The 26,484-nt window shown below is 39.0% G+C and overlaps 1 protein-coding gene across 3 annotated transcripts in view; it reads right to left on the bottom strand.

The window, feature by feature from the left end:
- Positions 1–218: 218 nt before the first annotated feature.
- The window catches only part of LOC133056919 (cyclin-Y-like protein 1), a 34,323-nt gene continuing 8,057 nt past the window's right edge, over positions 219–26,484 (bottom strand). The window contains exons 2-10 of one of the 3 annotated variants that reach the window (XM_061142797.1): positions 23,355–23,429; positions 21,513–21,547; positions 16,083–16,183; positions 12,895–12,930; positions 10,706–10,757; positions 9,742–9,861; positions 6,475–6,641; positions 3,093–3,255; positions 219–1,968 (exon numbers count right to left, since the gene is read on the bottom strand). In XM_061142797.1, coding sequence (XP_060998780.1) covers positions 1,852–1,968; positions 3,093–3,255; positions 6,475–6,641; positions 9,742–9,861; positions 10,706–10,757; positions 12,895–12,930; positions 16,083–16,183; positions 21,513–21,547; positions 23,355–23,429 — 866 coding nt within the window. In that variant the 3' untranslated portion in view covers positions 219–1,851. Of the gene's footprint in view, positions 1,969–3,092; positions 3,256–6,474; positions 6,642–9,741; positions 9,862–10,705; positions 10,758–12,894; positions 12,931–16,082; positions 16,184–21,512; positions 21,548–23,354; positions 23,430–26,484 lie in introns of those variants that run through there. The other 2 variants (XM_061142807.1, XM_061142815.1) reach the window with 2 other exon arrangements.

Consider the following 26,484-nt stretch of genomic DNA (forward strand, 5'->3'; position numbering starts at 1 on the left):
TGAATCTCCAAGCTCCATAAACAATATTTTTTGAGGTGGTAGACTGTAATATTTTATATCCATTATTTATCATTTATGTCTCTGTCCTTTAAAAATGATGGAACCTGTGGCACTCAATATAATGTGAAGCCTTGCTATAAAGAGAGAAAGTATTTCTAGCCCAGAAATGCTTTGTTTACAGGCAAAATTCCTAGGATTATGTTTGAGAAGGTAGGAGAAAGATTTTACATAGTTGAGAACACTTTTTTTTTTTTTTAATGTTTTAAGTTTAGGTGACATCATTACCAATTTCCTAAAAGACTGATTACTGGACCTCCCTGTCTTTTAATGGGCTTCCTGGTGGCTAAGTGGTACCCTGTGTTTTAAAAAGCCTGAGGTAAGGGTTCCTAAGATTTATCTTTCCTCAAGTAACAACTTGAAGTGACACACCTACAGCCAGGTTAACACGCAGAACAGAAAAGCTGTTTCATGTCCCTTACTTTCCTGTCACTACTACTAGGGTCCAGTTCCTTTCAGTTTATTACCGAGAACTAATGCTATTGTTCATTATTCCTTTACCAAACCTAGAAAAAAGAAACTTCCGTGTTCAAGCAGATCAACAGCCCAGCCAGGCAAAGGACTATTTTAAAAAGAGGAGGCCAGGTCTATAAAGATACAAGATATCCTCCTGAAGTCTTTGTGCAATTTGAAGCTTTGATACTTGTAGAAATATAAATGCTACAAACTTACATCACCTGAGAGTTTACTTGAATTTCTCCTAAACTCATTTAGTTTTGTAAATTTTAAACATTAAGCTCTTAATTTTAACCTTTTGTTTCAGCCTATTGTTTGCCATCTTCAAGAGGGACTGAAACAAAACATTCAAATTAAAAGCTTAACATCTAAGATTTACAAAACTAAATGAGTTTAGAAGAAATTCAAGTAAACTTTCAAGTGACATTTTGCGTCTGTAGCATTTATACTTCTGCGGCAGTGTCCTGGAGTGTCCAAGCACACTGTATTAAAGCTTAAAATTGCACCAAGACTTCTGGGACACCCTCTATTTCACTATCTGCTTATTCCTGGACTAACAGGTTGGCTGGAATTATGAAAATATCCTTTAATACAAGTATTTAACAAAGAGGAAAATCATCAGAAAATGAGAAGCACCATTAGCGTTAACAAGAAACGCAGCTCGGACTCAATAGAAGTAGGTAACAACATACTTTCTCTGCTTGTGATCCCAAACATGCTAATATGCTAATAAGTAGTGCTTGCAAAAAAACTGAATGACAAGTGTTATTCAGCAGCTTTTTGGTTTAAACTGATTGCCAAAAATGACTAGCAGCTTCAATGAAATAGGGAGGAAGAATCCTTCAAACCTAACAGTGCTACAACAGTCTGTTCCTAAGTGGCTTTATGAGTCGTCAGGAGTCCCGTGTTTGAACGGCAATACTGCATTGATTCTAAAGGAATATGCAGCAATATGGGCGAGAAAAATAGGAAAAAGTAAAAGTTATACAGTTAGTGTCTTTAAAGTCTAAAAATTTAAACTATTAAAAAAACCTCACATAGTTCACAGTTATCGGCCTACACAGTAAGCAAATATCTGTGGGTGGGTTGGGAGCTTTTAGCTTTGGAGTGGTTTTTGTAACTCTGTTTACATTAAAAAGGACAGAAGAGTGTGTTGCCTTGACAAGGTCCAGTTTTTTCCTATGACCATAACCTTTGCTGTCTGCAAGTCTCTTGAATTCAGTGTCTTTCTTCTAGGTGAAAATACTAACTTTGCTGGTTTCTGAGCAGGAGAGGTGGTATTTCTCCAGTCCTTGTTGCGAGGGGTTCATGATGTTACAACCCCTCACCTCTCTCTGTTCATGAGAGGATGGCATTGGAGCGCTGAATACCAATGAAATTATCAGCGCTGAAAGACCTTCTCACAGCAACTCTGCCCAAGTCTTTGTATTTGTCTTCACACAGTCTGGAGATGGCCTAAGAAAGTCAATCAGATAGAACATAAGTATAATTGGGGGAAAAAAGTTCCAACCTTAAAGAAAGCAGCATTGATAAGCCACACATCTGCATTCATTTAGGTTGACAGTTGCTGCTACTTTGGATAGCTCATATCTACACTGCTGATTTCCTAAGATAATATTCTTCAAGGGCTATGATGAGATTGCTGGGGCAGGGAGGAACATATTTAAAAACTGGGTTCCCAAAATAGGCCCCATCTAACAGCAATATGATGTTACCTACATACTAGGTCCTTAAGCATAATGAACACAGCTGAGCAAAATCAGTGTTTACCCAGCTATTCAACTTCTATTCAGTCTTCATTATTTACTACACACTACAAACATTTTAATGAGGGTAGGTGTGTGTTGAAGGCAAGAAAGGTCTAGTGATGAAGCACTACAAGGTGCTATTTCACATGCATGCAAATTATTGTAGAAAAATGTCTTATTTCTAAAGTACCAAGGTACCAGAAAAAGTGTCAACTTTATATGTATTCATTTCAGTTGTAAATTTTGCTGTATACCCACCAGAAACCACAAACTACTTCAAATTACTCTTCAAATCACTACTACAAATTACTTCATCCCATGTATGTTACCACTTCCATTAAAAACCCACCTACTTTCTACATCCAGTTTCTGAACCCACATTATAATTTCCAAGTATAGGTCTCACAGGTTAGCCCCTGATGCTTCTGGTCTAATAAACTCATGGGGCTGAACTGTGATACACACAAACACACACTACAAGCTCAGGCAGTTAAGAGTGGTAAGTAATTATCAATGTACATATGATTAGGGATACAATTATAAGAAATTATTCCTGTATGGTTATATGTAAGTGTGGAGGTTCAAATGGAAAACCATTAAGAACAATTAAATCTGATTTAAAATATTCTGAATTATGGTTACATAAGAGATATCTGTAATTTTTTTTAAAAAAATGTGATATCTCTGTCCAACCCATAAAAGACACAGGGAATAAGATGCCAATGGGTTAATAAGCTCTTCAAACTGTTAGTCACTGAGTAGTGTAAGTCAGCCACAGATGCTGGCTTTGGTGGATGACAGAAAACCCAGTTAGTGAATCCCCAGTCTTACCTCTAGGCTCTGTGCTCTTTCTTTGCTAAGAGGAGCAATTAGAAAACTCAGGTTGTTGTCATCTGCTAAGGAGCAAAGGTCAAAGTAGTATTTGGCATAAACACTGGCGGAAACATTAATATTAAACTGAAGGAGCTCCAGAAAGTGCCTTTCCATCTCATTCCTGGGGGAGGAGAAGACAAAACCAACATAGGACAATTTTAGTCAACTGGGCTATCTTCAGAAACCCCATTCTGTGCCACAACAGCTCTAAATACAGTTTGGAAACAAATAATGGCTCCCCAGCTGGATTAATACACTCATGTTCAAACAAGGTACAGCTCTTTGTGGTTCTTCCTGCGTCCTGGCACTTGGAGTTTGGGACAAGGGAGGGAGGTTACGGCCCTCTTATGCACCCATGCTGCTGACTCGGGGGCTCATTCTTCAGAGTTCCATTAGTGCAGCTGTGCATTCATGCTCCACGCTCACTCACAAGGCCCCGCTATAGTCATCAGATGAAAGGAATGATGTATGCTGTTTATTAGCTCTGGAGAACTTGCAGACATTTTCACAGATAACAGCAAGGGGCTTACTGAAGTAGAGACACGCCAACAAAAGGAGTAGGCACATCACCACGGCAACAAATGGGGCCATGGAGAGCCACTGCTATTATCTCTGAGGGGAGAAGACTCTTGAGGCAACAAGGATTCATCTCAGATAAATAAATAAATAAGCTACACTCCATGCGAAAGGGAATCCCCTCCCCCTGCTCCAGTGCAGGGGACTGTGGCAAAGGGCAGAATGCAAGTTTCTGTTCCTCTTAATCCCAGTAGGACCAGAAGGTGTTCCTGGGACAGGATGGGATACACTTTTTAAGCTATGGGAGGCAGTAGGATTAAGGGGAGACGTCTTGGCTAGACTAAATGCACCTGAGCAACGACCCCGATGGAGCAGTTCCCCCTGTGCTCCGTCCGCCGGCCCTGACTAGGACAGAAGGTGCATAGGCTCGCAGGGGGCGAATTCAATGAAGTGGGAAAGTAGGGTCCTGGAAGCAGGTCTTTCCTGTGGGACCATACACAGTCATTAGCTTGTCTAATGTTTAAGTAAATAAAATCAGAGTAAGTCTTACCACGTTCACAGCAATCACTTTAAAGAGTTAATTATATAAAAATGATAAATACCCAGACAAATGAAAGTGACTTATTTTTCAAAATATTTGTTTCCTGGTTTTAAAGTGTTAATATTTTATCCATTGGTAAGTCATCAAATGTTTGATGTTCTCCTGCGTGGAGAGCAGAATGTGAGCAGAAATGAGGTTTCTCATTTGCTGAACTTTAAACCTAACTGAACCTACCTCCAAAATTAATTTCCTGTTCATATGGCCATAAGTCTATAGAAATGTAAATCAGATAATGTTTTGATAATCAGCTAATCAGGACTTAATTTACTACGGGAATAAATGCACTTCACTATCCCTTTTATATTCTCTTCCACTAATACATTTTAATTGTGTGGAAATACAGTACTTCATAGGATTAACATGTCTATTAACAGAGCTTTACTTACTGAAGAAAAAAGCATTAGGACTACAGAATACGCTTCTGCATTGTTTTCTTTTTTTTTAATGACTAGATGACTGAAGAGCATGCCATTTATAGGCGCAGCAAATTTTCTGAATAGCAGCTGCTCAATATATTCAAACAAGATACATGGATGTTAGAAAACTTTTAAGGAAAAGCTGATAGATGCCAATTTTTCAATTTAGACTCAAAATGAGACCATTACAAATAGCAGCCAACAGCAGGGGGATAAGACAATGTGACTTGAACACTTGGCTGTAATGCTTTCCAGTTTCCAAAGATCATAAACAAAAGCAACCTATTACGAACATAGCTCCTGGTGATTCTGTTGTACACAGAAAAGTGCTGTTTACAATTAGCTTCTTCCTGTAGCTAGACACTGCCATCAGTGTTATTGGGCTCACATCTATGAACATCCACACACTTCCCTGCATGTTCTCTGATGCTGTAACTGGACCCAGAGCCCCCGTTAGCTTAGCTGCAGGTTCTGAGAAAATTTCAGCTGCCATCATGGCAGACCTGGTGTTTATGATTACACATTTTCCTTCCTTCAAGGAACTAGTTTAAAGATGGATGATAGTGGTGCTCAATGTCACCTTAGTTTCTACAAATTCCAAAAGTACTTCTACTTATCTCGAATTATCTGCCGTAACACTAAGGTGGCTACCAGCAATATCACCATGACACTTTTTATCATCAAAGTGGACATTTTCACCAAAAGCCACTTTGACAGCTACCAACAATCACTGGTCCCTTCTCTTAGTCACAAGCTTCTTTGCTTCAGTTGTAAATATGCACTTTGGTAAATCTGAATTAAGAGTCAGGGGCAAAGGTAACAAAAACAAACTCTTGCCACTGCCTGCCATGACCTTGATCATCCTCTGCTGTTCACTATAATAAAGAGGTGCCCCTTTACGTTTCCCTAATTGCCACCCACAAGGACATTTTTCCTGTCAAGTGAGCACTTATAGAGTCTGCTGCAAATACCTCTCTGGTTCCTGCTGCCTCCCACCCTCGGGGCCCTTCCCTGCAGCCAGACAGCAAGCCTGATGTTTCACGCCCATGGGAGCATGCCATCTGTGAGGAACCCGCCAAGTTAACTCGAGGCCCCACCAAGTACCGCTGTGATTGCTGAGTGCCCCGGGTGAGGCCCCACTGACACTTCCTGGGCTATCTGAGACAAAGGAGTTTCCTAACTCAGCAGACCTACTTCTAAACATGGGGAACACTCCTGACAGTGGAGGAGACAGAACACAGAGATCTGAAACCTTTCTATTTGGTCATCTGTACATCATGGTTTCCGTAACAACAGAACCTTAGAGACAACCTCAGATTACAAAAGAAAAGACCTGCAAAAACAAACATACAATGTGTGACTCAAGTTGAAGTTATAACCTCAGTAGTCTGGAGGTGCTAAGACCTCAGCAGTGACCACTTAACTTCCAAGGCCAGACATGTGTCTCTTAAAAACAGACTGGACCTGGTAGACAGCTTTAAGAAAGACGTGAAGTTATTTACTGCATCATGTTGTTCTGGTAGTGAGCTTGTAAAATGGCAAAAACCACCAGAAAAGTAATTTCAGTTTATCAAGCAGAATATTACAACAGTAACACACCAAGATTTAACTAATTAATGATGGGAAATACAAATGGTTATACTACAGCTAGACAGAAAGAAGTCTAATTTTATATTTATACCTAATTCAGCTCTCTGCGCAATGTAACCTTTCTTAAAATGTAACATTTCTTAAGCTGTAAACTTTATGGGAGCAAATAAGGTATTGGAAAATGGTTAGACAGTTCACCGTAACCTTACAAACTCACATGTCCTCAACTGTAATGTCCTTTAGGATCTGGGAGTAGTCCACATTCCAAACAGCCTGATCGTCCCAAACCTTGGAGGCAAGAAGAACGGCTCCCCAAACAATTCTTTTCCAGTTGGTGGGGCAAATGTCGATCTCAGCATAAGTTAAAAGCCTTTCTAAGTAAACCTGCAAAAGTAGAGGACTGACCTTTGATTTTAGTTCAGTTTAAGGGCCGTGAGAGAATTGTTAGGAATGATAGGTTTCATCTGTTTTTAACATGTCTTTTATTCTTTGGTTCTACAGAGACTTTTGCTCGGCCAGCCAAGGCCAAAGGCCGGGTCACAGTTGTAACGCAAACATTTCTGTCAGTCTGGTATTTCCACTCTGCCCATGTGAATTTCCAACCCAGTTTTGGTCGCAGGAATGAAAGGACATCTCAGCATTCTAAAGACAGGCATTGTGTTATTACCTTCCCACTTGTAAAAGGCAGCATGTATAGCCCAGCATCGATTCAACCGTTCAGTAAATGCTTGAGTGCCTACCGTGTGCAACGTACCTACCATACTGGTGGGGGGTACGTGGCAATTTTACATAAAGCTTGAGTATGTTAAACTCTGGTAAGACTGAGCATTTCTTTATCTTCTCTTCAGAGGGTGAACTTGAAGATAATAACTGGTGGTCAAGAGAGCCTCCCAGGGGCTGCTGCGTGGCACAGCAGGACAGGCAGCACAAAGCAGCTGTGCTTTCCATTTAGTGCCTTTTTAGGGAAGATTCATGCACAAAAAGAGCTTTTTGTTCATACCCCGATTTTTCACATCTCCATTCACTGTCTCCTCATGACCCCCAATATCCTCTCCTTAGCCCATTTAGTCTGCCCCTGGCCGCCACTGTCCCCCTGAAACTACTGAGGCATGGTCACTGCTGCCTTCATGACAAACAGCCAGCACTCTTCATCACAGCGCCCCACTCCCCAGGCCTGCCCTCAGAGCTGAGAGACACTGCCACACGCCTGGCTGCCGGGACCAAAGACCTCCACTTGAGTTATCTCACTACCATCTGTTGGGAATTCTTATCTCCACTTTCACTGGTCACCTGCCGGCTCTGCTCTTCTGTCCGTCACTTCTGGCTTCTATCACTGCCATTGCCTCCTAACTTCTCTGCTTCCACTGACCGCCAACCACAGTCCGTTCTCCCCAGAGCAGCCAGGAGAACCTCTCAGATTAAGTGCGCTTCACGGGCCTGCTCAACATCTGCCAGGGCTCTCCCATCAAACAGGTCACTTCTGTGGCCTGCTAGCTACGAGGCCCTGTGTGAGATGCCATCGTCCTTCTGTGCCCTCATCGCCTGTGCCTTCCCTCATTCCCTACTCTGATCACAGCGGCGCGTTGCTGATCCCTCAGCACAGAACCCGCTCCTGTCTGCGCCTCGTGCTCTGCCCCCCGCCTGTGCTATCAGGCCCCTCATCTTCCTCAGTCCAGCCAGGTCCTGGTTCAGATCTCACCTCTGTAAAGAGGCTCTTCTGGTCTTTCTAGCGTGCATGCGTTAAGTCGCTCAGTCGTGTCTGACTCTGTGACCCCATGGACCCGTCTGGCTCCTCTGTCCATGGGGAATTCTCCAGGCAAGAATACTGCAGTGGGTTGCCACTCCCTTCTCCAGGGGATCTTCCCAAACCAGGGATGGAACCCAAGTCTCCTGCACTGCAGGCAGACTGCTTCCTGTCTGAGCCACCAGGGAAGCCCCTCTAATCTCTCCATCCCTTTACTTTGCTTTCTCTTTTCTAGCTTTCACTACTACTTCAAACAGTCATCTTTTTAAAAATACTCATTTTAAAAAGTCTTACACTCTGTGGTACACCCGATACTTACACACACTGTAAATGAACCATACTCCATAAAAACTAGAGAAAAACAAAACCCTTATGTCTGCTATACTTACCTCAGAAAGGCAAGAACTCTCCTCTATGCCCAGCACTGAGAACCGTGACACGGGCAGGCATTTGGTGCCTATTTATGCCCTAAGGAGCTCCTTGGAAGCACTCAGCACATGCACCATGCTCTCCTTCTTCAAGCTCTCCTGGCAGCTCTTCTGATTCTCTCCTGGGTTTCCTACCACTCCGGCCACTCCTCTGGGGATGTGTCCTGTAAGTGCTGACAGTCCCCACAGATCTATCTTCTCCTCAACTTTTATTTAACGTACTTTCTCTGCATTTGAACAGCTACACGTAATTCCCTGCCTCTCTCTCAGCTTCAGGCTCCAATCCCATACAGTCAAATGACTGCTAGACACTGTCACTCTGCTGTCTCACAGGTCCAACCGGCTCAACTTGTCTACAGAGAAATGCCCCTCTTCCAACCCATATACTCTCTCCTGCCTGCATTTCCCAGCTCTCCACGTGCCAGCGCCACTCCTGCGTCTCTCAAGCACATGCTAACTGAGCACTGTAACTGGCTTGCAGCTCCAAGAAAAGGCCTGCGTCTGACCCGGGGCCCACTGAGGGGAAGCCTCCTCTCCTACACTCTGCCTGCAGGGGCGCAGGCAGCGGTGGACGTAGGCCCTCCCTTCAGACCATGCAGCTGACTTTCCCCTATAGGTTTGCTATAGGGAGGAGTTAGGCAATCCCAACTACCTCTCAGCTGAATATGATGTATTATTCAAATGATAAAATCTTACCATAGGAATTCAGTATGGATGACAGAAAGGTCCTCACATAGCTGGAGCTCGGCAGGCTAACCTGAGTAAAGCCTGTCCAAGCACTGCTGACACCCCAGTCCTGGGTACCTTCACACGCTGGCACCAGGGGACAGAAGAGATGGTTAACACTGTCGTCCAAGGTCAGGGAGGTGAAGGCAGTCGGTCTCAATCAAGACACACATCACAACTGCCTAGGCAACACAGCCTGAGACTCAGAAACACACTGAATCTACACCTGCCGTGGGCCAGGAAGTTCAGTGATCGCCTCCATCCTACCACCCAGCACACTTTGCCGGTGTGTACCTGTGTGCACTGTGTGTGCATGCATCCTGAGGTGTGGAAGGAGAAACCAGAAGTCTCTCCTGCTGCCTTTAACATCAACTGTTTTGTGATGAGAAAAGCAATGGCAACATTTTAAATCATGATGATTCCTAAAGCTCAAATCTGTATGTTTTAATTCTTTTTGATACATTTCTCTTTAATAAAGTTCTGATGATCATTTCAGGAACCTACTTTCATTTGAAAAACAGGCCCATACCTTCTGTACAAGAAAAAAATTTCTAGAGATGCTTCTATTAAGAGAAAAATATATTACCAAAGTCACTATTGCACATTCATCAGTCAGCTGGGCGGCACTGAAAAGAGTATGAACAAATCTGTAAATGAATTTGTGTTCAGGATCATGCTTTAAGTACTCCTCTGGAACCCTTTCTCGCTGAAAGAAGAAAAAAACACAATGTTAAGTATCCACTGAAGAAAAATACTTAAAAGTACCCTCAAGATAGCAATCTTCACACGTGGGCCCACGTGCTACTTAAAATAATTTTGACTAGGTGACATATCTTGTAGTCTTTTAAATATAAACAATTGGATCCTAAAGTACCATAGTGATTCAATACTCACTACCATTCATTAAAGAAAAATGCAAGCACAACCTCAGAAAATGTATTTTCACCTTCTTCCCCAAAGAATTCTAACCAAATGCAAACTATTTTTAGGCTCAAAGTCTTACTGATCACTGTACATCATCATACTTCTCTGCAGTCAACTATGAAAACACCTTTCCAGTGTCCTGTAACCAGAGGCTCTAAGAGTGTGCTCTCTTACACAGCGGTCACCAGTCACATGTGTCTACTGAGCACCTGAAGAAGTGAGTTTTTAAACCCTGTCATTTTAATAGTTTAAAATTTAAACAGTTTTTAAATTTTCTCCTTAGAGGTCTTACATATGTGTTAGGAAATGTTTGTATTGTGTGATGCTATGGAAAATCATCCTTTAAAAACCTACATTTTCTGTTACTTGGGTATGTTTACTTACCTGCTCATTCGTCATACAAAGCGTAACTTGGTTCTTATCAGTCACACCCCTGACACAACATGTTTTTGGTAAAATTACTTGACATAATATGGGGTGGGGGAAGAAGACTTAAAGGAAGACAATCTTGGCTTTGAGCTGGAGGCAATAATTTTCTTCTAGTAATTAATTTCAAAGCAAATCAGCATGAAATAAACACAACTGTAATAAGAGAAAAATACACCTTCAATAAAAGTGACACTTACTGTGAGTGGATGTGATCTCTCATCAAAAATGTCCAAGGACCTATTGGCATCTCTATAAAATAAGAATGTGTATTTTAAAAATTAATTCAGGAGTTACTAGCTTAGTAAAACATCTGCTAAAAGTAGAGAGAGGAGTAGAGGAAGCTTAACCTTAATAAAGCAAACAGTTTTACATATTCTCCTGGATTCTGCCCTTAGAAAGGTTTTCTGACCTATTTTATACTCAGCACACCAAGTTGCATGAAATCTCTTCTACAACCAGCTAGAGCTGCCTTTACCCACACAGACCCCTTCTAACAGGCAATGTTCGTAGACCAATACATTTCCACTTCACTAACCTCACAATGGAATATACAAGAACATTTTATAAAGTGGTAGTAGTGGGCAATAAAGTCTTCTAACTTCAATGAATGTAAATATGAGATTCATGATTTTTTCTTGTCTCCACCCCCTTTTGTTCTTCATATTATATTCTTATTGTTTATTTCTTCTTGTCTCTTTTAAATAGTTTGAGTTAAAATTTTTAATTGTCTTTTAAGAGAGACCAGGCTTCTTCTTTTCAATTCCACCACACCACTACACTGTGCCCATTTAAACAGTATTTCTGCAAATGTGGTCTATAGGCCTCTGGGAATCTCCCCTGGCCCCTCTTCAGAAATCCTGTAAGTCCAAGAGGTCAAAACGTTTTTTATAAGAATACCAAGACATCACCTGCCTCTACCCTGTTTGACACTTAACTATGATTGTATAAAAGCAAAAGTGGGTAAAATTGCTCATTTCTGAGTGTGAATCAAGGCAGTGGTATGAAACTAAATTAGAAGTCATTCACTTATTCCTGGCCAAATGAATGTAAAAAATCTGCTTCACTTAAGAACATCCATGATGAAAGAGTAAAAATTAAGTGTTCTTAAACCTTTACTCTTCTTCCTCATATTCTGAGTAAGCGGAAAGTATGCATTAAGCACTTGTATGTACTGAAATATGGCTGTGCTAAGGAAGAGCACTTGTAACTCACCGGGAACCAAGTCACTTTTTCCCATAGAACATCATATTTAAACCACTTTTTTCATCAAACACCAATTGACAGTCATTTTTTCAAAAATGAACAAAGTGAGCCTGTCACTTCAAAGAAAACTCTAAACTATTTGTTGCCAATGATAAAATTCAAACCATCAAGCTAAAAATACTAGGATTTTTGGAAAATGTGTACCTTCCAGTGTGTTATTTATGGTGAGCTTGATTTGTCAATACTTAAAGACTTTCCCGATAAGACTGGTAGTGATACTAACAAGAGTGAGTTTTTGACACTGTCTGAAGACATGTGAACCAATACTTTGCAAATGACAATGTATAATATTATAAAATCATGTACAGATAAAAAGATCCACTCAGTATGCATGACAGATCAATGGGCATTAATTTAACATAGTATCTACCTCAAGTTCACTGATAATGACTTGGAACTCCATCTTAACTAATTTAATAAACTGGCACATGTGGATTTTGGGGACAGTATCAAAGAATATGTCCAATTATCTCAAGGCTTTAAAAATTCTCCTTTTCCCAACTATATGTCTGCATGTAGCTGGATCTTCATATTGCTTCTTCAAAGCAAATGACTGAAGACAATGTTGACATGAGAATCAACTGTCTTCCTATTAATGAGATACTATCCTCTCCACTATTTTGTTGTGGAAAATGGTTATTTTTCATTAAAAAAATGACTTATGTTAAACACTGGGGTCCCCAGTCAGATGGTGATCTCATCCCTCAGGAGACAGTTTTCCTGTCCTAATGTGGAGAGAAGCAGAACACCTTACTTGCACCTACAGAGCAGAGGCCGGGGTGCTGCTAAATACTCTGCGACACACAGGGTGGCACCCCACAGCAAAGCCTCATCCAGCTCAAAACTTCAGCAGTGCTAAGGAAAGCCTGTTTTAACATACAGTGGATTTAATTTTTTAAATTTTAAATTTCAATTTCTAATACAGTAAATATCCATATAAACCACATAAAACTTAATGAATTAACAGTCCCAAGATAAAAACAAATGATTCACTTCAATACTGTAATGAAAGCACTCTAACAGTAAAAGCTTACTCTAATACTGTCTATTGTTATTAACACTAAACTTGATACTGTGTAAATTAATTAGCTGGAATAACAAGACAGGTTTTAAAAGAGCTCACCTGTTCTTTATGTGGTAATATATTGCTAAGATCACACTGTGGAGGAAAAAAAAATATTGTAATAATTGGTTTTTATCACATTAGGCCTGAAGACATTTTAAAGGGTTGGCAGAGAGGTAAGACCATCCAGATGCCCGGTGGCCCCCACACCCCCTAATTCAGAGCAGTACCCATAGGTGGTATCCCCCATGTCTTAGGTTCTTTGGCTTTTAGCAAAATTAGGAGACCCAAAATATAGATGTGCTCTTAGAAGACATGTTTGGGTTGATTATTATAATATATAAATTATTATATATTTCCCCGGTCATTTGTCCTTCTATGCACAGAATCTTTCATCCCATACAAGTTACATCATCTATCCACATGGTTAAATTTAAGCCATACAGATTTTGTGTGTGTGGCTTTTTGTTAGGCACTGCATTTCAGTTGATTCCGTTCGGTATTCCCCCTAACACATCTATTTTCCATTATTTCTCTAAAAGTAAGTAATACAAGTGCTCCATATCAAGTAAAATGGATTTAAAATCACTTTCACACATAATTATTAGAAAACTTAATAGCAAAATTTTATAGTCACAAAATTGATGATAGGCCTAGTTATCCTGAAATAAGCACTGCTAATAAGGCAGCACAATACAGCACAGTACACTATTAATGACAGGTATTTCCACATTATTTTAAATAAAGTATTAACTAACCAACAGGTACAAGTCCTCAGATAGTTTTTACATTACTATAGCCCTAAGTTATTCACAGATGCTGTGTATTAGGCAATTAAGGGGTTCTCTGGTTAAGTTATTTGCTTCCCTTTGTTCTCAGTATCTAAAATGAAACTCAAAATAATGGAGAGAAGGCAAATCTGAATTTTGTAACTCCTCTGTAGAATCTTAGCATTTGCAGAAAGGCCTGTAACACTGCTAGCATCAAAGATGGATACTTCTATAGTGCTTCAAAGTTTCTTCAAACTGATTTTAAAGTCACAGAATTAAAAGTTACATGATAAAAAGGGCAACTGAACCTAATATGATACTTAACGCATTTTACAAATAAGAGAATCAAGGCTTAAAATTGACTTACTCAAGGTCCCACCAATTATCAGAAGTAGTTCTCTTTCTCCTACCCTCAAAGCAGAGAGTGGTTCCCAAGGTCAGCTGCACACTGGATTACCCGGGACGCTTTAAACACTGCCTGGCTTCTGCTTCAAAATGTTCTGATTTAACTGCATTAGGTACGACCTGGGCAACAGGATTGTATTTAAAGCTCCCCAGGGGACTGCAACGTGCAGCCAAGTCTAGGAATGAATGAGTCAGGGTTAAGATCAGAATCTCTCAGGATGCTTTTGTCTATGAAATCATGCCTCACACATCATTCCTCAGCTTGTCAAAAGGGGTGTGTGTGTGAGAGAAAGACACACAGGGACAGAGAGGCAGATAGACCCACAGACTGTGTCTTGAGGGCAGGGAGGAAAGGTGGAATTCATGTATGTGTTCAGAGACATACATCTTGAAACAGTTGCATAAGTGATTCTAATAAGGCTCACCTACCCCAAATGAAAACTAATCCCATCGTATTTTTCAAAATCATTCCTAAAAGCCAATTTGCCCTATTAATTTTCTCAGTAAACCTTTATTTCATCAATAATGAATGTGAATGGTCATTTTTAAAACTTAATGAGAAATAAATTTACTGTATTTCCAAACACTAAGACTAGGTTGAGAATAAAAAGCATGAAACCTACTTGTCTGAGCAAGGTTGATCTTTAAAACTACTTCTGAATTATATACTGGAACATCAGGCTCTTTTGAATTCAAAAGAAGCTGTGAGTCTAGCCACAGTGAGAGTAGTTTTTAACCCACAGATTTAGAGTCTTGGCTAAATAAAAACATTCAGTGATTACGAGAGAAGTGCCAAAACTCAGGACTTTAAAGAGCAGTGGGGCTCAGTTTTTGTTTAAATACGATTTGACCGAAACTAATATTATAAGAAAGTTACATTATTATGATTGTGAACTGGTTGTTTTTAATTAAAGTTAGAAGTTACTGATCATTTAAATAGCTAAAAAATAAAAAGCCTTGCACATTAAAAATTAAATTAAATTTATAAGCTAATTATATTTTTAAGACAGAAAAGTAAAATTAATGATAAGGATACTAATATTTTCAAGTAGCATTTCCCAAACTGTTCTGAAAAGTCAACATTCATATGCTAAGAAGACATTAGTTAATGTTCCATGGACAACCCCAAGGGAGGTAGGAAGGTCTGCATCCTGTTTGGTTTTTAATTCTCTCTCTTAAATAAACTTGAACATTCCCATGATTAGGGCGTTTTGAACTGTGCATCTCCAATTGTGGACTATGAGGGGCTTCCAAAAGTTGAGGAATAGTTTTCGTCATCCTAACACTGTTCATATCTTCTTAAGTATAAGCCTGGCCACAGCCTTGTTTCTGAAACTTCATCTCTTTTTTTGTTCTCTGCTTTGATTGATACAGTGTGTTAGAGATACACATATATAAACAAAAATTAAAAAAAAAACAAAAACAAAAATTAAATGTGTCTATTAAGTTAAAATCTCAGTTGAACAAATTTCATCTATGGAGAAATTAAGTTTGAGAGTATGCCCCTTAAAACGGTTTTGATATATTTTCCCCCTCTTTGGGGGAGAGGAAGGAGAAGTAAAATTTCCTACAGAAATATTGCAGGAAAAAAATGCACGGTGGGATAAATCTGACCAAGTCCGGTTAAATTTAACTGCAGATTCACTTCGGTGCCAGTAGGGGACAAGCTGTTCCTTCTTCTAATGGTAGCTTCCAAACTAGTATACATAGTTGTAGGACTCTCCCAACTCATAAAGAAATAATTTTTTTCTAGAAACATACAATAAACAGGTACCTCTGTTTCTCATTATGTTCAACATTGTCTTAACAATAGAAATGAATCAAATGAGGTTTACATTTTTCCTGGGATTTCTCACTTGCTAACTGACTTTCCCTTCTATCATGTACTCTGTGATTAACATGGAAACTGAAGACTCATATTGAGAGGTCCTTGAAACCAACATAGAGTTGACACCAGTTTCTTAACCTGATCACTGAAAAGGACAAACCAAACGAATGAAATTATGTATGGCGAGGATGCTTTCAGCATGAAGGGGGTCTGCCACTCAGCCTTGGCAACCTAGTTGTACTCACCATTTTATTGTGGTTCTAAGATTAGGCTGGCTGACTGTGCTGTCATCTAGAAATATGGTTGGGCATAAGCTATACTTTTTAGTAAGCTGCCCTGAAGGTACCTGAAGGGGAAGGGAGATAGAAGAAAATGCCACAGTAAGTTAAACCTATAAAAGTGTGTTTTTTCCTTGGTTAAAATGTCAGACGATAAAGCATTAAGATTTTCCTTATACTCCATGAACTGCTGAGTGTGGCATCACGTGCAGCTCCATGGGAAACCTCTGTACTCTAACTTCCACAGGCAAGATCTGAGAAATGTGGTATAAACTGCTGCTCTTGAAAAAGGACCCACAAATGAACCTGGAAAGCACCTATTATAAATTGCCTTTATAGTAATGAGAAAGCTTTTAGTAAGACTTCAGTGTTTCTTCCTTAAGCAATGAAATGCAGCGGATTCTATTCTATTCTATTTCTATTCATTTACTACAATAAAATGCAATGCTTTATATAATATCGATGTGAGAGCATTTCATTGCAGTAAATGAATGCCAATCATAAATGTATTAGTTTGGGAGACAGTGTGAGGAAACAAGCGTTTTTGAATCAGAGGCTGGGCATGCCAGGGCTGCTCTATCACTAGTGACCTGAAGGCCATAGATCTCTTTGAGCCTCAGTTTCCTTATCTGGAGGATGAAAGGGTATAGCTTTAAGATTCTCTCACAGCCAAGAAACAGACAGAGCAGCTCTGAGAATTTCACGGTTAAGTAAGACTGCCATTATATTACACAAGGGAGAGCCTCAGAGAATACTTTCCACTCATCTCACAGTTTTATTAATTCTACTCTACATGTTATCTGCCACTCATCATGGCACTCTGCTGCCTTGCGCATGCTGCTCTCTGCCTGCAGTGGCTTCTTCCTCCTCCTTGTCCCAGCAAGCTTGACCCCATCGACCTCCAGCAAACCTCAGCCAGCAGCCACACCACCAAACTTCTACCTTTCTGCACACTTACACCTCTGTTTCACCACCTGTTACATGGTCTCAACTGCTTGCCTGGTATCCCCCTCCTAAGTAAGCAAACAAGCTCCTCCAGGTGACAGATTCTTACTGCTCCTCCTCCAGCTGCTGAGAACAGAATCTGGGACAAATTAGGAATCAAGAAGCATTTGACCAATTATTTAAGATCAATTACAACTGGAAGGTAAATCATGCTAATGATACACATTCAAACTATCTGCAGTGGTGCTGGGTAGGTGACAAAGAGCTTTGTCAGACCCTCTAGAGAATAAGCTATCTTTAAAACACTTTAGAAGTATCCATTTATTTGTGAAGAGCCCAAAACACAGCCATAGTCAAATACTAAAACAGCCTGAACTATGTGAGGACAATTCTCTTCCTTTAAGTAAAGGCCAATAATCAAATCCCAGTCACTGTCAGTAGCTCTGAGTAATAGCATTCTTTAATACCACAGAACACAGTTTTAACACTTGGTTTTGTTGGTTTTTGTTTACTAATTCAGATGAGCCTTCCTTCCTTCTATTAAAATAAAGTAGTTTTCACCACGCTGTCACACTCTATCAGTGTCCTCCACAAACGCATCAAAGGTGAAACAAGGAGAAAATCTAGTCAATGTTTTTTTAAAATACAGGGCATTTAAATAAACATTGCCAGTAGCCAATAATAAGAACTATCCAAATGGGTGTATAAGCCACCATTTTGCTTGTTTCAGGTATTTTATGGCAAGGCCACTTACTCCTTATTAACAAAAAGTTCTACACATAACATACCTGAAAAGTACTATTTGGAAGAATTTCTCCTTCAAGCTAGAAATGATTTAAACTGAAACTCATATATTCCTTAAGCCATCTGGTTAATGTGTAATTTTAGAATCTCAAAAGAGACACAGCATGAAAAATGTTCATTCAAATAGTTATATTCTAAATGAAGTTATCTTTTAAAAGGTCACCACTATTAAGAGTATGACACATTACACACAGTAAAAGTCAGTTCTGACTATAAAATCTACCTATGAGGGGAATAAAAATAGTAAGAAAATGCACCAAAATATAGACTAGTTTGTAGAGCTTTCGCTTGGGGTAACATTTATCCCGTTTCTCTCTATTAAAACTTTTTCTTTATTATGAATTATATCTGTTTATCTTTGGAAATATTAGTGCTGAAACGTTTAAGAAGTTTAATCAGACGTAGCCCTACAGACTATGGGTGCTCATTTAGTCTATCAGTAACCTACAGACTACTGGCTAGATCCTACCAAAGAAATAGTGAACACTTCTCCAGGCCTACTCCTGAAGCGATTCAAACTTTTGGCATCTACTATTCACTAAAGGATGGCAGAATTAAAGCCTCTGAGCAAAGCCTGGATGTATTAGCTGCCAACAGGTTACTTTCCCCTCATCTCACTTTAAAATTTAAGGTAACTGTCCTTTATGATTAAAGCCTTATCATCACTGGCTCCAAACCTCAATAAACTACACTGACAAAGATTAATGATATAAAATGCAAATACAAAAATCAAACAGCAGAACCCACTCACTGATAGTTTAATGTTCAATGAAGAAGAGTATTTACCTTCATTCAGAGCTAAGGACAGAACAGATGGACATCTACAATCTTTACAAGAAGGGAAAAGGCTTACTTAGTAGACTTCAGGTTTAATGGCAAAGACTAGAAAACCATCATACTGGAAGACTAATAAGTAACAATCCCCCCCAAAACTTATCATTAAAAGTCAAGCACCTGTTGAAATTCTGCCTCCACCCAAGTGAATCTTCCCATCCTGCCTACTGCCTCTGAGTTTAACCCATCAAAAAAATTAAGCTGAAATTCACTTTTTTCTTCCCCTTTCCACAAGCTTTAGATGTGTTTATTAATAATTATTAAGACTTTAACTTAAAATTTTGTAATATTCTATGCATTAGCGTGGGGCTTCCCTGGTGGCTCAGTGGGTGAAGAATCCACCTGCCAATGCAGGAGACGCAGGTTTGATCCCTCAATCAGGAAGATCCCCTGAAGAAGGAAATAGCAACCCACTCCAGTATTCTTGCCTGGAAAAGTCCATGAACAGGGGAGCCTGGTGGGATACAGTCCCTGGGGTTGCAAAAGAGTCATGTCTGACTTAGCAACAAAACAACAAGAAGTGCATTAGTGTAAACTACTCCATCCGCACATTAATGGACAATGTGGCAGGATGAGTAGTTTGAACAGGATTCTTAATCAAGGCCTTAGTAGAAATGTACAGTATTTTAATTGTAGGTATAATAGAAAGTATTGTCTGAATCAGTATCATTAACTACACTGAATTAAAACTTTTAAACTTAGAATTTACATTCAAAGTATAAATCCAACTTTGAGTGGACCAACCACAAGTCTACTTCTTTTCCCACCTTCTTTCAGAAATATCATCTCATTAGAATTAAAAGTATTTTTTCAAAAAAGCTGTACCCAAGACAGGATAAACTGCAGATGATTTTTGATGTTTGAAAGATGAAAAAATGAGATAAAGGAGTAGTAACTGACATGGCATAACAGAGGAAGCACAACCTTGGAACTACAGAGTGACTGGGCCAGGAACAACAAAACCAATCTGTCTTACAGAACCCAAGGCAGGTTCAAAATTCAGAGACGTGGTCGCCAAATCCGTGCAGTGAGGTCTATCAGTTAGCAAAGTGATGCTTCCAGTTAGATCTTAACAGACAGCGAGGGACCATCACATGTTTGAGGGAAACCTCCAAGAAGTCACAGATCAAAGCAGGGAGAAGGAACTGATGGGAATGATAAAAATCCAGGAGCAAATAAAAACTTAAAAAAAAATCTTCAACATCTACAGAAAGATGAGAAATTGCATCAGTGAAAAAAAGAATGAAAGGATGGAAGAGAACTCTAAAAAATAAGGTAGACAAAACAATATATTCAATAGAAGGATTAGAGCAGAGTCAAGGAAACCTCCATGAAGTAGGACAAGAAGACAAAATGGAAAACAGAAGGGGAAAAAAATCTGTGCAGAAATATTGCTCTAAAATTTTCAACATCTAACAGGAATCCAAAAGAAAAAAATAGAAAATACCAAAGCAGCACACAAAAAAATTCACCAGAAGAAAAGATGTTCTGCATGTTTAAATGCCCCAATAGCGTGACAAAACCAAACCATGTTATGAAATTTCAAAACCCCACAAAGACAGAGGGTACTACAAGGTTCCACAGGAGGAAGGAATGGAGAAAAGACTAACTTGGTAATATACAATGTATCAAATTCAATAGATTTAAGAGCAACACTGTAAATGAGAAGGCAAGAAGGAAATGCCTCTAAAACTGCAAAAATTAGTTTCAACCTAGAATTCTACACTTTATCAAATAGAAGGAGTTTCACAGAGGCTAGGTCTTTATAAAATTTTTGCTCATGTGCCTTTTTCCAGGAAAATGTGCTCCAGTAAAACAGGACAGAGGGAAACAGAATCTAGGACACAGGGGATCCAACAGGAGAGAGCAGTGATGTGAGATCCCAGGTGACTTCACACAGATATCCCAGGAAAACAGGCACAGAGCCAGTCCAGGAATCATTAGTATGTAGGGGGTAGGAAGACAAAAGGTTGGCGAAGAGTGTCTCCAAGAAGAAATAGAACAGATGTGGTTTTGTGGATGGTAAATATTTTTGATAGGCATGTGACAAATGTTACAACATTTGGGGGAAAAAATAGCTGTTAGAAAACAGGCAAGTGAATATAGTCAGGAAATTAATTCCACAGAAAAAAAATGAAGAATGTGAAAACAGGGAGACTGGCCAGGGAGCTACTCAACTATGTTGGGCTGTGTGAGATCATGTTTGCTAGAAAAAGCAGAACTGGATTATCCTGAGAAGTGTGGAAGTGCTCAGATTTCATTAACATTGAAGAAGAAGAATGAAAGGTGCGTAAGGAGGTGGCACAGAGAACTACATGGCTCAGCAAGGAACAACACTTGCTTAGTCATAATAATGTAAACAGGGATTCCGATTTAATAAAAACTGATGCATGTAAAGGGAACAGAAGGAGGGAAATAAAATCACGGTGGACGAGGAAGTTAAGCTTTCACCTGTTGTGCCAAGAAGTCAATGGACGGTGCTAAAAATTAAATTACCTATTACACTTTTATTACTTTGGTTAAAAACTAAGATAAAAAATTTAAGGCAAAAGAATTTAAGGTAGATCTTTATGCTATAATCATATTATTGAAATTTAACTTAAATGTCAGGACCCTTAAAAAAAGAAAAGGGTACTACTAAGTCAAAAACCTTTCTGAATATACTTGATAATTAGGAACTAGAGATTCAGAAATTTTATAAATAAGAGGTTAATGCTAACAGTATTGGATCCATCATACTTTCTAGGAATCATGGCAGACATGCTTTTAATTAATCAAACTATTGATTTCTTAACTTTTCAACTATTTACTTACATGGTTTAAATGGTTGCTCTTCCTCTTTTCTCGCACTAAGAATAAAAAAAAACTAACTGATGAATTCTGATAAAACTACCATAGAAAAATAAGTCACTAATTATCTGATGGATTACCAATATACACAAAGAGTTAAAATTTCATTCGGTTTTTTAAAATAATTTCCAACAAAATATATAATTTAAACCACCCAGCAAAATGAATCCTATAAATAATATCTAAAAACTTAGTTTTACTATTTGACTAATACTAACAGATACTCTGTATTAGGTACAAATCAAAGACTCTCCATTTACAAAAGAAAAGGACAAAGCAAATTAGGCCAGGTGAGATATTTAGCTGATAAAAAAATTTACCAGCTGCACAGTATGTAGTATTTTCTAGTTCTACATGTACTTTAGTCACCAGGATTAACAGATGACAACTCTAAGTTCCAGTTTCTGGTCAAGCACCCGTGTCTCTGGAAGCATCCTAAACCACTTACTGGTCACCTACTCAAACACCCAACTTAAAAAATACAGGTTCTTTACACACTGGAAAGTAATCTATAAATTTTAACATACGTGCTGACCTCACTGAACATACATCGACAGCACATAGAACTGTTTTGCTCCAACAAAGGCCAGAAGAATATAAGCTCAAAGAGGGTCTTAGGCCATACACTTTCCCATGGCATCACAAGCACGAATTCCTTTAGACTGAGGAGAGACAAGGGCATGGGATAGTGTTTCTTTTACTCTCTCCACCGTCTCTCTACAGTGTGAGCAGCTCATGAGTCTGGAAAAGACTGAGAAATACAGTAATCCTAACTAAAAATAATTGCCTCAAGGCAAAGTACACACACTTTAAGAAAATGCAAACTAGAAACCCCAGGAGCTCCCAGGTTGGAGAACTGTGGTACACTCTGGGCCCTGCCCCCATGCCTGGGCCCTCTTCCGTCTGGCTGTTCCTGAGACAGACCCTTTGATAAAAACCAGTAATCTAATGAAAATAAAAGAGGAAAAGAACCCTCTATTTTTTACTGTGCTGCATTACTTCAAATATTATAGAACTTTCACTTCTGGTATTCCTGCTCTCATAAACAACCGGAAAACCTGATCATATATGGCTTTTTAGCAAATAAACTAGGATTTAACATATATTAAGGAAGACAAGCAGGCAAGACAAGCAGGAGTGCAAAAACTTCTGATTCTCATCTTAAAACAAGCAGGACACTAGAAATTTACACAAGGTTTCCCATACTGAGGATAACCTTCTGGAAAATCCCATATGGCAGGCACATTGGTCTGATTACCCTGACCCAGCACTGCATCAGGATGAAAGAACTTTGAAGAGCTAAAAGTTCTTATAAGAACTTTTAAAAGAACTTAAAAATTCATATGAATGTGGATGTGAGAGAGGTTCACCCGGTTGAGCACTGTGCAAAATGGTGCCGAAATCATAAGCCTCGACTCCCATACATAACAACTGATTATGAAAACCTAACTGTGACCTAAACCGTATCATTCATCTTTAACTCATGTGCTCTTGGAGCGAAAGGAAAAGGACAAAGTAGCATGGAAAAACAGACCACAACTAAATCATGTGGCAAGCTGACTGCTGATAAAGAAATAGCAAAGTGTATAAACAGATGGTCTAGGTGTTTCTCCTCATTAAAACAGTGACACCTAAATGAAAAATGTATCATCACATATTAAAATAAAACATCACATATTAAAATATTATCACATATGAAAAAAAAATATTTAAACCATTCTAAGTGCTTTTCTGTATCTTCCTATAATACACAAAACAAAAACAGTTTTCAATCTTTTTCTCAGCGGGGGGAAAACACTGTCTTACCATCCGTTTGAGATTTGCTCAGGAAAATTGTGCTTGCCCTTGGGTGGTCAGAAGGGTTTGATTCCAAAGCTAAGTCTGCACAGGAAAAAGAGAAAAAGGTGTGACAATTTAGTTGAGTAGAAAAAGACATGACTTTTAAAACAGCTACATGCTGATTTTAATCAAGTTTAATAGTCTTAAGAAGAGCGTTTAGTAATGACAAGAAGGAAACTGTAGTAAAGGCAACAATACAAAAATTCTATTGGGAAACAGAAAAATTGTAGAAATTCTCCATATATGTGGAATAAAACCAGGGCTATGTCTTAGGTTTTTTTTAACTTGCACCTAATCTATGCCACTTTTAGGCGAATCATGTATGTGATTCCCCTCCTACGTATTGATTAAAAATTCAGTCACCTCTCTTTAAGCTGATATTACTAGCACATTTCAGGAAGTCTCAAGAAGCAAGTTATGCTGTAGTCAATTACTATCAGATACCAGCTCAATCAATCAAATATGCTATAACCAAATGAGCTGCTTTTGGCAAACGTTCTTCAGACAATCTAATGGCTAATTCCAACTACACTCAACAAACGAAGTCATTTGGTTGGCTGCCGTTTATCTAGGGGCTATTCATCATGGCAGATTTAAGAGGATTACATAAGAGTTCAATGTTCTGATCCATAGGAACACTTCCAGGATAGTGAGTTTTAACTTTGCCCTCTATTTCCAAAGCTTAAACTCTCACTTCTTCCTTTCATGCTGCATGATTAATAGAGGGCTTCAGTAACAGTACTTCCTGGAGCACATCAAAGGGCTGCTTGAAAAAAATTTTGCCCATACCTACATAAAAAAGGTGGGTCTGCTGGCAGTTCACCTTGCACCAAGGTGGGACAGTCTTCTATTTAGGCAGAAATATCAAGCAAGCACAAGCTGCCATGCTGGACAGTAAGGTTGTTGTTTAAAACAAACGTAAAAGCCCTGTGGGCAGTTACTTAGTGAAGTCCACCTCAAACCAATTAAACAATCTTTTAAGAAACTGGACCAAGATTTTTAAAGAGCAACAGTTAAGGCAGCATTTCCCAAACCACATAATAATTGGCCTATTTTTAAAGGGGACTTTGGTGGTCAACGTCATTTACACATTATCGCTGAGAATCAAAAGAATATACATTGATACATTAAAAACTAACCATGGGTTCCCCATCCCATATGGCAAAAACTACTACAATATTGTAAAGTAATTAGCCTCCAACTAATAAAAATAAATGAAAAAATAAATAAAAACTAACCAGTCCCATAGTGAATTCTGTCTGACCCAGCATTTCACAAATGTTATCTACCTAGAAGCCTTTTCTTCCCCAAAGAAAGAATTTTGCATGAACAGTAATTTGGGACTTCCTGGTTTAATGGGAATTTAATTGTTACTGCCAGCACTAGAAATTTACATAGCTAAACCGACTGCTTTGTTCTTCGTGAAAATTCCTTCACTGCATTTGGAGTTTATTAAGCTGTTTTTGGAGAAAATATTCTACTCAAAAGTTTTATGTAAAAGACCCATAAAATTATTTTCAAGTTTTTTCCCCCCTACATATTTGAAAAGTGGGACATTGGGAAAATAAATTATTTCAGTTATATACAAAGTTGACAGGCACAGACTTTCGACCTAAGGCTTCTGAAAGGATTCATGACTACTTACCTGTACCAGAAAGTAAACAGACTACACTGGAATCTAAAAAATAAGCAGAAATGCTTGCAAAGTAGCCATATTTTTCATCAGGGTTTATGGAATGGTAAAATTTAACAAGTCAATGGAAGTCCAGGAAAAATAAGTGTCAGGATCAAAGAGAATCAAGCTTTAACATACACACACACACACACACACACACACACACACACCCCTGCCAAACACACACACACACACACACACACACACACACACACACACACCCAGGGTGTGTTCCAGGTACGCTATGATGTGCTACTACGGATCTATATACAGAAAGCAAGAAGGCTGGGATAAAAGAAATGACAACACGCAGGAAAAAAGTAAACTTGCCCAAGTGATCAGAAAAGAGCTGGCACTCCCCCTACCCTACCCTAGAGGTTTCAAGGGTGGGCACATGACCCAGAACTGACTGATAGATCACAGCTTTCCTGGAACTTCCCAAGAAGCAGAAGAAGGCAGAGGGGTGCCCTAGGACCCTTAGCTAGTCTGGGGCTGCTGGACACTCCTCTTGCCATCATGAGGGGAAAGGCTTTTCAGGAGAGATCAATAGAGGACAGCAGAACTGAGATAGGCTGTGAGGTCATTGAACTCCTGGGTCAAGTACTGCTTAATTTACTCATTCAACTCCAGTTATATAAAAGTCAATATATATAATTTTTAATTTAAGCTATTCTGAGACATTTTCTCAAACTTGCAACTGAAAGAGACCTGGTTAACCAGCAGTACTGATGATCACAATGAAGGAGGGGAAAGGTAAAAGTCACTTGCTCATTCCTTTAACAAATGTCATGAACAAAAATTTGCATGAGACAAAATGACCCTATTTAAAAATTAACCCACAGACTTACAACCCTTACTTTTAGTTGTTTTCCTTATACATTAGAAAAAGCTCTAATTAGTGTATAATTTATGTCTTCTTGTTACTAACAACCCTTCTGCATCTGATTGTTGCATATTTACTGTTTAATGAATACACAACAGCCCATCAAGCGTTATTCCTGTGCTGGACTTAGCCAATCCCCTATTGCTGGGGTTTAGGTACTTACAACATTCTATTCTTTGATGAGGAAACTTTTCATCTATTGTTATACAGCTTTTTAAATAAATAATGGTTTTATCTCCTTAGCAAAGATCTTCAAAAGTGGGATGTCTAAGCCAAAAGGTTAGATCATTTTCATGGCTCAAGGTACAGTGCTAAACTGCTTCCTGAAGAAGGTGGGGCCACATTAATGTATAATACTACCAATCATGACAGTTTTAGTTCCGACCCCTGCTCTGTACAGTTGAAAGGCGGGGAGGGGGGAAGTCCTACTAATATAAATAAGGAACAGCACTGTAGATCTAATCTGTATTTCTTTCGATTACACAGTTTTTACTACTTTCCCATAATTATCAGCATCATTTCCACTTTGGTGAGCTGCC

This window comes from Dama dama, chromosome 1 (genome assembly GCF_033118175.1).
Source record: "Dama dama isolate Ldn47 chromosome 1, ASM3311817v1, whole genome shotgun sequence".
In the NCBI taxonomy this organism is placed as follows: domain Eukaryota; kingdom Metazoa; phylum Chordata; class Mammalia; order Artiodactyla; family Cervidae; genus Dama; species Dama dama.